The sequence below is a fragment of the Trichechus manatus genome, unplaced genomic scaffold, assembly GCF_000243295.1.
Source record: "Trichechus manatus latirostris isolate Lorelei unplaced genomic scaffold, TriManLat1.0 scaffold00055, whole genome shotgun sequence".
Lineage (NCBI taxonomy): Eukaryota > Metazoa > Chordata > Mammalia > Sirenia > Trichechidae > Trichechus > Trichechus manatus.
The window spans coordinates 423,055-436,718 of NW_004443991.1; the positions used below are offsets into that span (position 1 = coordinate 423,055).

The window sequence follows — 13,664 nt, forward strand, 5'->3', positions numbered from 1 at the left end:
CTCTTTTAGGATCCTTCTTGGCAACTGTACACATTACAATTACACTCAGTTGGCCCAAACTTTGTCACATGGCCACACCGAGCTGAAATGTCATCTTCATTCAAGCTGCTCTGTTGCCAGCTGAAAATCAGTGGTCTCAATGCTATGGAAGAAGAGCAGAATTGATATGTGGGGCAACTAGCAGTCTCTCCTATAGTCTGTATTCCCACCAATTGCCAGATCCTACTCTTTTTTCTTGTGTGTGTGTTTGAATGGTTTTTTCTTTTTTTTTCTGTTGAAAAGCAGCATCTTTCTTTTCATTTGCTTCGGTCCATGAAGTTTTTATGATAAAGATTGTTTCCCTTACCCCCCCCCACCCCATCTCTAAGTAAACTCTGGTCACTTGGCCTACAGGCTTTCACCATGTTGGTGCATTCCTCCCTTTCACAGGTGATGGCTGGGCCGCCTGCCCCGCTGCAGCTGCTGGGAGTGCTGCTTACCATTACCCTGGGCTACGTTAGGCTCATTCAGGCTGTTGCCTACTATGGGATCAAGCCGCTGCCACCTCAAATGCCTCCTCAGATCCCACCGCAAATTCCACAGTACCAGCCCCTGGGCCAGCAAGTACCTCACATACCTTTGGGCAAAGATGGCCTTGCCATCGGCAAGGAGGTGCCCCACTTGCAGTATGGCAAAGGGTATCCACAACTACCCCAGTATATGAAGGAAATTCCACCGGGGCCAAGAATGGGCAAGCAAGCAGCATCCAAGAAAAGCAAAGGTAACATTAGTGAAGGGTCATATTCCCGTGTTGTTTAAAACAGCAGTTTTCCAAAATCTTAAATTGTGGGATTGGGGTGGGGGGAGCTGAATTTTAGAAACTTTTACTTTAGTTCTTGTTACTGACATTTATTAAATGCCTTCCTATCATTAGCTGCCTTTGAGTCAGCCCCTTAGGGGCCCCAAGCACAATGGGATTGGACCATTGTGCTGAAACTTGTTCAGTGTACAGAAACACACAAGTCTCCACTGGCAAAAGGGTTGCTGTGTATGAGGTGCACTGGCCAGGAACTGAATTTGGGTCTCCTGCATGTAACATGAGAATTCTACCATTGAACCACCACTGCCCTGTTCAAGTTCTAAAGAAAGATACAGATAAAATTATTATTTTATGTTTTGCCTTGTTATTTCAACTAGAATCAAACGAAACAAAATATCTTTAATAACAAATGATTTATGTCCTTATTATTTATTTGTTCACACATTCATCAGCTATTTAATGAGCATCTACTTTGTGGCCAGGCTCTGGGCCAGATTCTAAGGGATAAAGCAGTGAAAAAAATAAACCAAAAAAGTGTCAAGTCAGTCTTCTGATTTAGAAGAATGTAAGGAGCTGCTATGTTTAAAAAAAAGGAGGAGGAAGAAAAGAAAAATCATACAAAAGCATTGTGTGAATTAAAAAACAACAAACCAAACCTGTTGTCACTGAGACAATTCCCACTCATAGCGACCCCATACGACAGAAACCCTATGAGGCTGCCACATCTTTCACCCACAGAGTGGCTGGCGAGTTCAAACCACTGACATTTCAGTTAGCAGCCAAGAACTTAATCATGGCACCATCAGAGCTCCTTTTTGTAAATTGGGTGCTATATAAATACAAGTATTTTTAATATTTCATAATTAAGCTACTACACATGTCAATCAACAAATCGACAGACAGAAACTAGAGGGTACAGACTGCATCTAGAGATGACACCTGGAAGTCTCTCCCACTCTAGGCGTATATATTAGTTATTCAGCACCTACAAAGTGCCTAGCACTATGACACTTTCCCACAAATTCACTTGATTTATGTGCAGTTCTAGGAAACCTAACATTTGTAAGCAAATAGCTGCATCAGACTAGCAATTCTTTTTGAGGAAATGGAGGCCATTCCCATTAGTGCCTGCACTAGCAGGAAACTCCACTTCTGGAGAACCACTGGATTTAGCAGTAAAAGTCCTAGATACCAGAAATGAGAGACCTAGTTATTTAAACTCTCTGAGCCCACCTTTCTTCATCCACAAAATAAGGTTGTTGAGAAAATTAATGACATGAGGTAAGTAAAAGTGGTGAATAAATGCCAAACCACCATGGGGCCTTCAACAGCTGGTTGTTGAACAGCTGGTCTTTCAAAAAATCCTCAGTAAGAACAGAGAATGTTCCAGGCACTATGCTAGACACCAGACATTCATGACTAATAAGACGTGATCCTGCCCCAGACGTTGTTGTTGTTGTTGTTAGGTGCTGTTGAGCTGGTTCTGACTCATAGAGACCCTATGTACAACAGAATGAAACACTGCCTGGTTCTATGTCATCCTCACAATCATTGCTGTGTTTGAGCCCACTGTTGTATCCACTGCGTTAATCTATCTTGTTGAGGGTCTTCCTCTTTTTTGCTGACCCTCTACTTTACCAGGCATGATGTCCTTCTCCAGGGACTATTCCCTCCTGATAACAAGTCCAAAGTACATGAGACGAAGCCTCACCATCCTTGCTTCTAAGGAGCATTCTGGCTGTACCTCTTCCAAGACAGATTTGTTTGTTCTTATGGCAGTCCATGTATATTCAATATTCTTTACCAAACCATAATTCAAAGGCATCAATTCTTCGGTTTTCCTTATTCATTGTCCAGCTTTCGCATGCATATAGGGTGATTGAAAATACTATGGCTTGGGTCAGGTGAGTGGTGGCTTCCCCTTGATACAGTAACAATGCAATTTGCTGCTTAGAAATAACATGCTGTAATAGCACTATAATAATATCTATTAGCATAAAAGAAGGAGCCTTGGTGGCAATGGTTAAGTGCTCGGCTGCTAACCAAAAGGTCAGTGGTTCGAACCTAGCCAGAGGCTCCACAGTAAAAAAGACCTGGGATCTGCTCCCATAAAGAGTACAGCCTAGGAAACCCTATGCAGTGGTTCTACTCTGTCATACAGGGTTGCTATGAGTCGGAATCTACTTGACAGCACACAACAACAACAGCATAAAAGAAGTATTACTAATTTTCTTCTCTTTAGGAGCTGCTATTCCACTCAGGGGATTATCTAGGTCATTTGTTTTTCTTCCTTTTGTGAATGGCTTGCCAGCCTTTTGGGACTTCCTGTACTTATGCAGATGGGTACCAGAGAGCAAATCAGGGAATTTGGAAAGAAAGTGAGTTTATGGTTCTTTTTCTTCCTGCCAGTAGCTTGGTGAAAAATAAAGGGGTCAAAATGAAGATACTACTATTTAAAATAATACTTTGGAACAATAAATTTCATTTGTTTATGCTATCCATTACTTCCAGTAGCATGGGACATACAGAGTTGTGTTTCTCTGCAAGGCAGATCATAATCGTTAGTAACATGTGCTTTGTATTTCAATAACAACTCAAGAAAGCACAACCCCTTTCACATCTATTATCTGATCTTGTAGTGCGGGTGTATTATTCTCACTGTGCAAATAGGAAATCAGAGGTGCTGATGGCTTAAGGGACAGGATCAAGGTCTCATGTCAAGGCCAGGAAGAGCAGCAGAGCTCCCTACTTCCAAACCTAGCTCTCTTCCTTAACCCTACTGCTTGTCATCCCAAAATACCTTACTCACCATTCCTGTTTAAAAACCAAATTTGAAAATGAGAATTTATTAAAGAATTAATACTTGAGGTTTATGAAATCCTACAGCACATTAAAGAATTTAAGTAAATCTATTTGACTCTAGAGGACAGATGTGGAAAGATATTATTAAACCATATACAAAATACTTCTACTCTTCCCCAAGCCCACCTGATAATGACTTTCATCATCCACATCATACTATATTTCAGCACATGAGAAAATATCATTTAGCCAAAAATTACTATATAAAAAAATTAAGGACATGAAAAAGTGCAATATACCATTAAGTAGAAACAATTAAAATGGGGAATGACTTCAACATTGTTTAAAATACACACGTGCACACACACACATACACACAAAACATCTAGAACACACAAGATGGAAATACATACAAGTGTGAAGTTATCTCTCAGTAGTGGAATTATAGGCAACTTTGATTTTTCTTTATACTTCTTTGAATTATCCAAAATCCCTATAGTAAACATACCATAGTATCTCCAAGTTGTATACTTGGAAAATGTTGCTTCATTATTTTTTGGCTTTTTACTTAACTAACACTGATAGAAGCAGCTGCATATATCAGTTCTCAAAACAATACCTCAAATATGTCAAAGAAATTATCAGCTTGATTGTCCTTTAAGTGCTTACACCATACAGTCCTGGAAGATGAGCACATTATTCCTAATCTTTCTTCCTGATAAATAGGCAGATGTGTCGGAACTAAACCAGGAATGTCATTACTTCATTGATGTGAGGACTGATCAGTATTAATATTTCTCTGTCTCTCTCCTTTCTCTTCTCTTCCCCAGCAGAAATACCATTAGCCAGTTTACGAGGGGAACAAGGTCCCCGTGGAGAGCCTGGCCCCAGAGGACCCCCTGGGCCCCCGGGTTTACCAGGCCATGGGATACCTGGAGTCAAAGGAAAACCGGGGCCACAGGGATATCCAGGAATTGGAAAGCCAGGTATGCCTGGAATGCCAGGAAAACCAGGAGCCATGGGAATGCCTGGGGCAAAAGGTGAAATTGGACCCAAAGGGGAGATCGGGCCCATGGGGATCCCAGGACCACAGGGACCTCCGGGGCCTCATGGACTTCCTGGCATTGGGAAGCCAGGAGGGCCAGGGTTACCAGGGCAACCAGGGGCAAAGGGCGATCGAGGACCCAAAGGACCACCAGGACCTCCAGGCCTCCAGGGTCCTAAAGGAGAGAAGGGCTTTGGGATGCCAGGTTTGCCAGGGCTGAAAGGTCCTCCAGGGATGCATGGCCCTCCTGGCCCTGTTGGACTTCCAGGAGTGGGCAAACCAGGAGTGACAGGCTTCCCTGGGCCCCAGGGCCCTCTGGGAAAACCAGGGCCTCCAGGAGAACCTGGGCCACAGGGCCCTATTGGAGTACCAGGGATTCAAGGACCTCCGGGGATGCCTGGAGTTGGAAAACCAGGCCAGGATGGAATCCCTGGACAGCCAGGCTTTCCAGGTGGCAAAGGGGAGCAAGGACTGCCAGGACTGCCAGGTCCGCCAGGCCTTCCAGGAATTGGAAAACCAGGCTTCCCAGGAGTCAAAGGGGACCGTGGCATGGGGGGTATTCCTGGGGCTCTTGGGCCGAGAGGGGAAAAAGGACCAGTAGGTGCCCCTGGAATGGGAGGACCCCCAGGAGAACCAGGCCTGCCTGGAATCCCAGGTCCTATGGGCCCTCCAGGAGCTATTGGTTTTCCTGGACCCAAAGGAGAGGGTGGGGCTGGAGGGCCCCCAGGACCACCAGGTCCCAAGGGTGAGCCAGGACTTCAAGGCTTCCCAGGAAAGCCAGGTTTCCTTGGTGAAGTAGGGCCCCGTGGCATGAGGGGTATGCCAGGTCCCATAGGGCCCAAGGGGGAGGCTGGGCACAAAGGTTTACCAGGGCTCCCTGGAGCTCCAGGGCTGCTTGGACCTAAGGGAGAACCTGGAATCCCAGGGGAACAGGGTTTACAAGGCCCCCCAGGAATCCCTGGGATTGCAGGCCCTAGCGGCCCCATTGGTCCACCTGGAATCCCAGGCCCCAAAGGGGAACCAGGCCTCCCAGGGCCCCCTGGGTTCCCTGGAGTAGGGAAGCCTGGAGTGGCAGGACTTCATGGCCCCCCAGGGAAGCCTGGCGCCCTTGGTCCTCAAGGCCAGCCTGGTCTTCCAGGACCCCCAGGCCCTCCAGGGCCTCCGGGTCCCCCAGCTGCAATGCCCCCTACACTACCACCCCATGGAGAGTATCTGCCAGATATGGGGCTGGGGATTGATGGCGCGAAAGCTCCTCATGCCTACGGGGTTAAAAAAGGCAAGGACAGAGGGCCAGCCTACGAGATGCCTGCATTTACCGCTGAGCTGACTGCGCCTTTCCCCCCAGTGGGGACCCCGGTGAAGTTTGACAAACTTCTCTATAATGGCAGACAGAACTACAACCCACAGACGGGCATCTTCACCTGTGAAGTCCCTGGTGTCTACTACTTTGCCTACCATGTTCACTGCAAAGGGGGCAACGTGTGGGTTGCTCTGTTCAAGAACAATGAGCCCGTGATGTACACGTACGATGAGTACAAAAAGGGCTTTCTGGACCAGGCATCCGGGAGCGCAGTGCTGCTGCTCAGGCCCGGAGACCGGGTGTTCCTCCAGATGCCCTCAGAACAGGCTGCAGGACTGTACGCCGGGCAGTACATCCACTCCTCGTTTTCAGGATATTTATTATATCCCATGTAAAAAAAAAAAGAAAGAAAGAAAAGGAAGATAAAAAGAGAGATTAAACAGAAGAAAAAAAGTGACAATGATGCACCAAAAAATCCAAATGAAAAACACACAACTGCTTCAAAATGTTTATACAGTTGGAAAGTTATATTTAAGTGAAAATTTGGACCATCATGTACAAATAAAAACCAAAATGCACGTTTAATGCTCTACACAGCAGCTTGTAACTGAAAATGATGGGATAAAAGTTATGTATCAAATACTGACGTGTGTTGTACCCACTGGAATCATATTAGCTGATGTATGTTATATGCTTCCATGATAACCTACTTATTCAGATCAGTCAAAATATTTCAGTATGAAAGATCATAGCTAATGAAAAGTCACTCACTCATATTGTTTACTTTCAAATATCTATAAGTACAGCTTAAAGACACGTAAATGAGAATAATTGCATACCATATTTACTTGCATAATTTCCTCTGTATTTGGGCAGATACTTTGACATGGGGGAGGGGGAGTTGGGTGTTACTGCCCCAGCAGGAGTGGGTTGGGGGGCATGACACTACTTTAGTTCAACAGCTATTTCTCTCTTGTCAGAGGCTGCGTCAATTAGCAACAGGAGTCCTATTCAAAATTGTCTCTCTCTAGAGTCCCTGGGTGGTACAAATGGTTAAGCGCTCAACTACTAGCTGAAAGGTTGACAGTTCAAACCCACCCAGAGGCACCTCAGAAGACAGGGCTGGCGATCTGCTTCCAAAAGGTCAGAGCCTTGCAAACCCTATGGAGCAGTTCTACTCTGACACACCTGGGGTCACCATGAGTTAGAATCACCTCAACAACAACAGCAGTGTCTTCAAAAGAACAGGTGAACCAATCACCCATTGTCTATTGACTCAGTGCTTTCTCTGTGCCTACCACTGCGTGAGACACTTTGTGGGGTATCAGGCAGTGCCCGCCAACAAGCTAACATCCCAGGTGGGAGACATGAGCAGTGATTAACTCAGCTATTCCTCAAAGTTGGCTTTTTTTTTCCTTTCTGATTTTTTTTTTTTTTTCTCTCCATGTAATTTCTACTGTGACCCAACTATTATAAACACTTGGAAGTTACTAGAAGGAAAAAAAAAACCCTCCCTCAATAACTTTCCGGTTTTGTGAATGTTCACTATCAATAGCAGTTAACAATTGTGTTTACATACATATAAAAATCCCTCCCCCGCTTGACTACACACACAAATGACCACAATGAGGTTTCAACCATGAAGGACATACAAATATTTCACAATAGCTTTTAAGTTTCAAAGGAATTTCCCTGTAGTATATATGCAAGTTGACTCATCATCTGAGGTTCCAAAGTAAATTTTCAAAATCCAAACCATTCCTTATTTGAGAGATAAAGTTTCAGAATTGCATAGGAAACTACATTTTTATTTGAAAAAATTATTTCAAAAGTTAAAAATTTGAAAATGGATGTGCTGCTTCCTGGTGTAGGTACTAAAATTGTAAGTGAAGAACTATTTCTTCAGAAGCAATCTGTGTGGGAGCTATCTAGAATGTCAAAGGGCAATGATCATCCATGCTTTTTAAGTTGCCTCATGTTCAGCCCATCAAGAGCCAGCTGGGCCCAATACATGTTTGTAAAAGAGAAATAAACATTCTTACAGATTTTCACTTAGGCACATGCTGTTTCCGTATTCAAATCTGGCCTCAAAACACAAAGAAACCATTTCAAGTCTGCTGTTTGCTTGCTGTTGACACCATTAGCCACTAGGGGAATTATGTGGGATTGCGGTGGTAGAATCTTGTATCTTTTCCTCAAAATTAGATGGATACAGATGGGAAAATACACAAATAAATATGGTATAAATGCACATGGAAATGTGTCTATGTCAAATCTGAATCATTTTACCATTAGGAAAATTTTCCTCTTGGCATAATATCTGTCGTCTTCCTTCGTGGTATACAAGCACCATTTCTTCTCAATTTTTTAAAAAAAGAAATGAGTTTATCACCACAGGATTTCTTATTCACTGTTAATTATATGACAAACTTTTCCCATCAAAAAGATGTTCCAACCTTCATTTTTGAAGCCAGCAGCATTTATGTGGCAGAACATCCTTTGGATTGGTCGTGAAATGATTAATGAGGTTGCTGGTTTGGGGCTGATGACCATGGAGGCAACATGGATTCATTGGGCTCCTTCTGCTGAAGAGCTGCATTGAAATGGCTTGGAAGCAAATCAGATCAGCTGATTTGTGAAACTGCATTTATCTGTACATGTGTGGGTTTTTAATTTCCCCAAGCAAGCGAGAATTGTCTCTTTAGTTAAAACCAAATTTCACTTTTCAAAATATCTTCCAACTTATTTATTGGTTGTTACTCAATTGCCTATATATGTGTACATTATCAGGCATATGCTTCTAGCTTGTACATGGGAGAGGAGCAAAGTCTATGCCAGATACTGTGTATTCTACAATGGTGCTAATCTCAGAGCTAAATGAATTACTCCATTTAATTTAAAAAAGAGTTTTAAGTAATTATCTATGTGTCTGTTGTTTCCCTTTTGAGTGTTGCACATCATGTTAACACATTAGTGTAAAAGCAAGTGAAACAATCATGTGTTCTAAAGTCTGGGGATAGTGCTATAATCCCTATTTAATTCAAAATGAACTAGAACTTTTCCATGTGAAATGGACTAAACTGGCATTATTGTTATTTAAATACAGACTATTAATGCAGTATGACATCCCACAGGGAAGAAGAATGTCTGTAGGGGGTGACTGTTCTCAAATATTTTAAAGAACACTATGAATGGTGAACAGACTGGTAACTTCTTTTGAGTTTCCATGATAGATTTGACACTTGTCAATAGTAAATCAATTTTGTATTTAAATTTTTGTACTGATTTGAAAGAAAAAGTCTTATTAAATATCTTTAAAAGTATGTTTCTCATTTTGTTTATATCACTCAGCTGACATTGTTTGAACTTCATAACTTGTCTATCCCCTGTTGTATTAGTTAGCTGGTAAAATAAAACCCATTGCTGTCAAGTTGATTCCAACTCATAGCAGCCCTATAGGACAGAGTAGAACTGCCCCATAGGGTTTCCAAGGAGCAGCGGTGGATTCGAACTGCTGACCTTTTGGTTAGCAGCTGTAGCTCTTAACCACTGTGCCACCAGGGTTCCTAAAACAGAGACCTAAAATAATCGTAGCTTTAATGGAACAATTTATTTCTCTTTGACATAATAGTTCTGAGCATAAGCAGTCCAGGACTCATATGCTGGCTCCAGGGAGGGCCCCAGCTTCCTTCTATCTTGTTGCTCTTCCACCTCTAGGGCGTTGCCCTCATCTCCATGGTCCATCACAGCCACAGTCCAGCCAGCCAGCAGGAGGTAAAAAAAGCAGGAAGGGGAGGGTGTGCTCTTTCTCATTAAAGACTTGATCCAGAGTTGGCATTGATCACTTCTTCCCACATCGCATTACTCTAAATTTCATCACATTGCCACAACAAGTTGCAAGGGAGTATGGAAAATTGAATATTTATTCTGGGTAGCCACCCACCCAGCTAAAAATCAGGTTTTTTTTTTTTTTTTAAATATGGAAAAAGGGGAGAACAGATATTAGGTAACAATTAGCTGCCTCTATCACATCCATTATAAAAGAAAAAAACTGCAGCAGAGTTCTCTTCTCCCAAAAAAACCAGTCTCCAAATTCTCCATTCTGTGTCACTCTAAGGCCAAATATTTTGAGAGGAGACAGTGGTGAGTGCACTACAGAGCAGAAGTAGACCTGTTTCAAGAACCTAAAGGTCTAATAAGCATCACTGATAAGGAAAGAATTCCTTTGTGATGAATTATCAAGCCCAGAATGATCATAACTTATCACATCAAGAATATTATAAATAGGATTATACAAATTATTCAACAAGCAAGTATATAGCATCAGGCTGGAAGTTTATGACCACAGCTTCCATTCCCATATGGCCTATTCTATTTCATTCCATGACCAACGACTCTTCCATAACATAGACCATTCATCTTGTCGGCATACACTATTGGTCACAAAAGTGGATGGAAGGATGGATACAGGAGATGGGGCCAGGGAGGGAAAACGGTTGGAATTCAGAATGCTGGACAAGCAAGGCAAATCCATCATCACTATGACTGAATAAAGTAACTCAAAATAAATGTCTTACTTACAGTGGGTCTACTGTTGTTAGTTGCCATCAAGTCAGCTCCAACTCATGACGGCCCTGTATACAAAAGAACAAAACACTGCACAGTCCATGTCATGTAGTCAGCATGCTTGAGTCCACTGTTGCCTTCAACCTAGGAGGCTCATCTTCCGGCACTATATCAGACAATATTCTCTTGTGATCCATAGGGTTTTCACTGCCTAATTTTCAGAAGTAGATTTCCCAGCTCTTTCTTCCTAGTCTGTCTTAGTCTGGAAGCTCCACTGATACTTGTCTACCCTGGTCACCCTGCTGGTAGTTAAAATACTGTTGGCATAGCTTCCAGCATCGCAGCAACAAGCAAGCCACCACAGTATGACAAACTGACAGACAGGGGGTGGACAATGGGTCTATAGGATCCCTATAAACAAAACAAAAACAAAGTAGCACTCTCAGCCTCTATATTCTGCTTGATTCTACTAGGCAATGAGAGTGATACAAAAGCAGCAGAAAACACAGCCCTTCTCCTTAAAGAATTTTCCTTGTGTGTGGAGAATACCAAGATGTTTGTTAAACAAGAAGTTGATTTCCAAGTGATATATAAACAAGTTCATGGTGGTGTGATGCTGACTGGATTCATACATGCTAGAGAAATTCAGAAGAAAAAGTGTTCTGTGCTGCTTCCTTGCTGAGAATGCCTTCTCTGACTTGTCTCCTGGGTAAACTCTTCCTCACCTCGCAGCACCCAGCTCAAGCATCACCTTCTCTATTGTTCAGATTTCATCACTTTCTCTCCCATGTCACCACCCTGCCTTGTACATTCTTCTGCCCCTTCACTTTTTCGTTTTTCAATTTTTTTGGTTTCATAACCTGACAGTTTGTTTGTCTCACCTATTCAAGTGTAAACATCTTAAGAGCAGGCATCTCATTCTTTCACCTGTGCATCTCCAGCCCATCACAGAGTACTGGTCCAGTACCAGGTTTGCTGGGGAATGAATCTCTCAAGGATGCTGTGGGAAATAGTCCTAAACCGGATGTAACATTCAGCTGAATGACAGTAAACTCCCTTCCTGCACTGGGGTTCCAAGATTACACAGAAGCTCACTGTGGGAATGAAACTTAATTTCAGATAGTTTTTTGGAAAAGATGATTTTTAAAGAAATGTAGAATTTGAATGGATGAAGCATGAAGGAATATAAGGCAGGGCATACCAAGAGGGATAGCCTCTTCTCCTCCAATAGACAGAGGAAACTGGTGCGTATGTGTGTGTGTGTGTGTGTGCACCTCCCTGAATGAGGGTTGGGGAGGGAAAGAAGGCTGAGATAATGGAAATTGTTTGACTAGATTGGAGGATCTATTCATGGGCTAGTAAAGGAAATGAATTTAATAACTAAAGGAGGGTCAAGTGATACAGGGCTTTACATACAGGGAAGAGACATTGAGATTTTATCTAATACGCAGTAAGAAGATATTATAGGTCTTTAATTAGGGAAGTGGTATTAAAAATAAGTATTTTAGAAAAATTACTTTGATGATTCTGTGAAAGACGTGGCACAGTGGTTAAAGCACTTGCTGTTAACCAAAAGGTTGGCCTTTGAACCCACCCAGTGCCTCCGCAGCAGAAAAATGTGGCAGTCTGCTCCGTAAAGACTAAACCTAAACCAAACTCATTGCCATGAGTTGATTCCCACTCACAGCAACCCTATAAGACAGAGTAGTGCTTCAAAGGAGCAGCTGATGGATTCAAACTGCCAACCTTATGGTTAGCAGCCGAGCTCTTTAACCACTGTGTCACCTCAGAAACACTATGGGGCAGTTCTACTCTGTCCTATAGAATTGCTGAGTCAGAATGGACTCAACAGCAATGGGCTGTTACGAAGACAACACTGGAGAAGGGAAGATACAAATAGTAAAAACCATCATATTTTACTATATTTCAGAAAAGTGTTTTCTCCTTAATGGTCCTCGGGACTCTTAAAAACTCAAATGTTCCTGCTCACTCCATATTATAAAGAAGAAAAATATCTATGGAGTAGAGTTGCACAGACTTTCTAATGTTTTCTTTCATTTTCAAAACCAGTATTTATGCCAGGATAAATTTTAGCCTTAAACAAGATGTTTGTGGTATTACAAAGCTATTATTTTTATTTTTATTTTTTTGCTAATTCCTGGGGATAAATATAAAGAAATTTAAATCAAAAGTAGGGCACAACATCATGCTTTAACAAGCTATTCAGAAGCTCGTCATGTGTCTTACTGAAACACCAGGACCATCTAGTAATCAAAATTCTCTTTGAGGCATCCAGAACTTTTCCAGAGATTTTTTTCCTCGCTATCTTACTGCAAGTAAAAGTAGATCTGTATTAGAATCAAAAGCATTTCTAAATTAAAGTTTATAAATCCTGTGGAGACCTACATTTCACATGCCTTGTTAAAACCACCAAGACCTAAAAATTAATTTTGTAATGAGCATAGCTAAGTCAGTTCTCATCTGACAAGTGAATGGGCTGGCAGTGCTTTTCACATCTGCCCTTCATTCATGTGATGAGAGACACCGTGGGGAAAGCTGATGGGACATTTGCTATTCTCTAACTGCCTGATAATAATAATAGTTCTTTGCTCACCGAAGACAATGCTGTCCTTGTCATTTGTTCAGCCAAACCCGAGTCACCAATATAGAAGAGATTAGGAAGGAGAGGAGGGCTCTGTGTTCAGACTGCTAGAGAACAAATCTCTATTTACCAGCTGTGACGTTTTGAGTCAGTTACTTAACCTCTCTAAACCTCAGCTTTTATACCTGCAAAACAGTAAGTGATAATAATAACTATCTCCTACAGTTGTCTGGATGGGTGAAGTTGTGGGGTGTGGTATGAAAGAGTTAACAATTGCTGCCACTTACTGAGTACCAACCATGTACCAAAAACTGCTTTGTTTTTATGTCTTTATTTATTGCTCCTAACCCCTTGCCATCAAGCTGATCCCAACTCATAGTGACCCTAACAACTCCATTATTAGCTTCATTTTACAGATAATGAAACTGAGGCATAGTAACTTGCCCAAGAGTTAATGAACAACAAAGCCAGGATTTTAACCAAAGTATCTGGTGCAATCGTTAAGTGCTCAGCTGCTAACCAAAAGGTTGCTGGTTCGAAACCACCTAGC

The 13,664-nt window shown here is 42.3% G+C and overlaps 1 protein-coding gene across 2 annotated transcripts; it reads left to right on the forward strand.

Moving 5' to 3' along the window:
• The first annotated feature begins 429 nt into the window (after window positions 1-429).
• On the forward strand, window positions 430-6,498 carry COL8A1 (collagen type VIII alpha 1 chain). 2 transcript variants are annotated; one of them, XM_012556035.1, is made up of 2 exons: window positions 430-760; window positions 4,432-6,498. In XM_012556035.1, exons 1-2 carry the CDS (start codon window positions 433-435, stop codon window positions 6,339-6,341), a joined length of 2,238 nt encoding a protein of 745 aa, XP_012411489.1. In that variant the 5' UTR covers window positions 430-432; the 3' UTR covers window positions 6,342-6,498. The 2 variants fall into 2 exon arrangements, with proteins under 2 accessions (XP_012411489.1, XP_004378190.1); XM_004378133.2 differs by having other exon boundaries at window positions 4,435-6,344.
• Window positions 6,499-13,664: the final 7,166 nt, after the last annotated feature.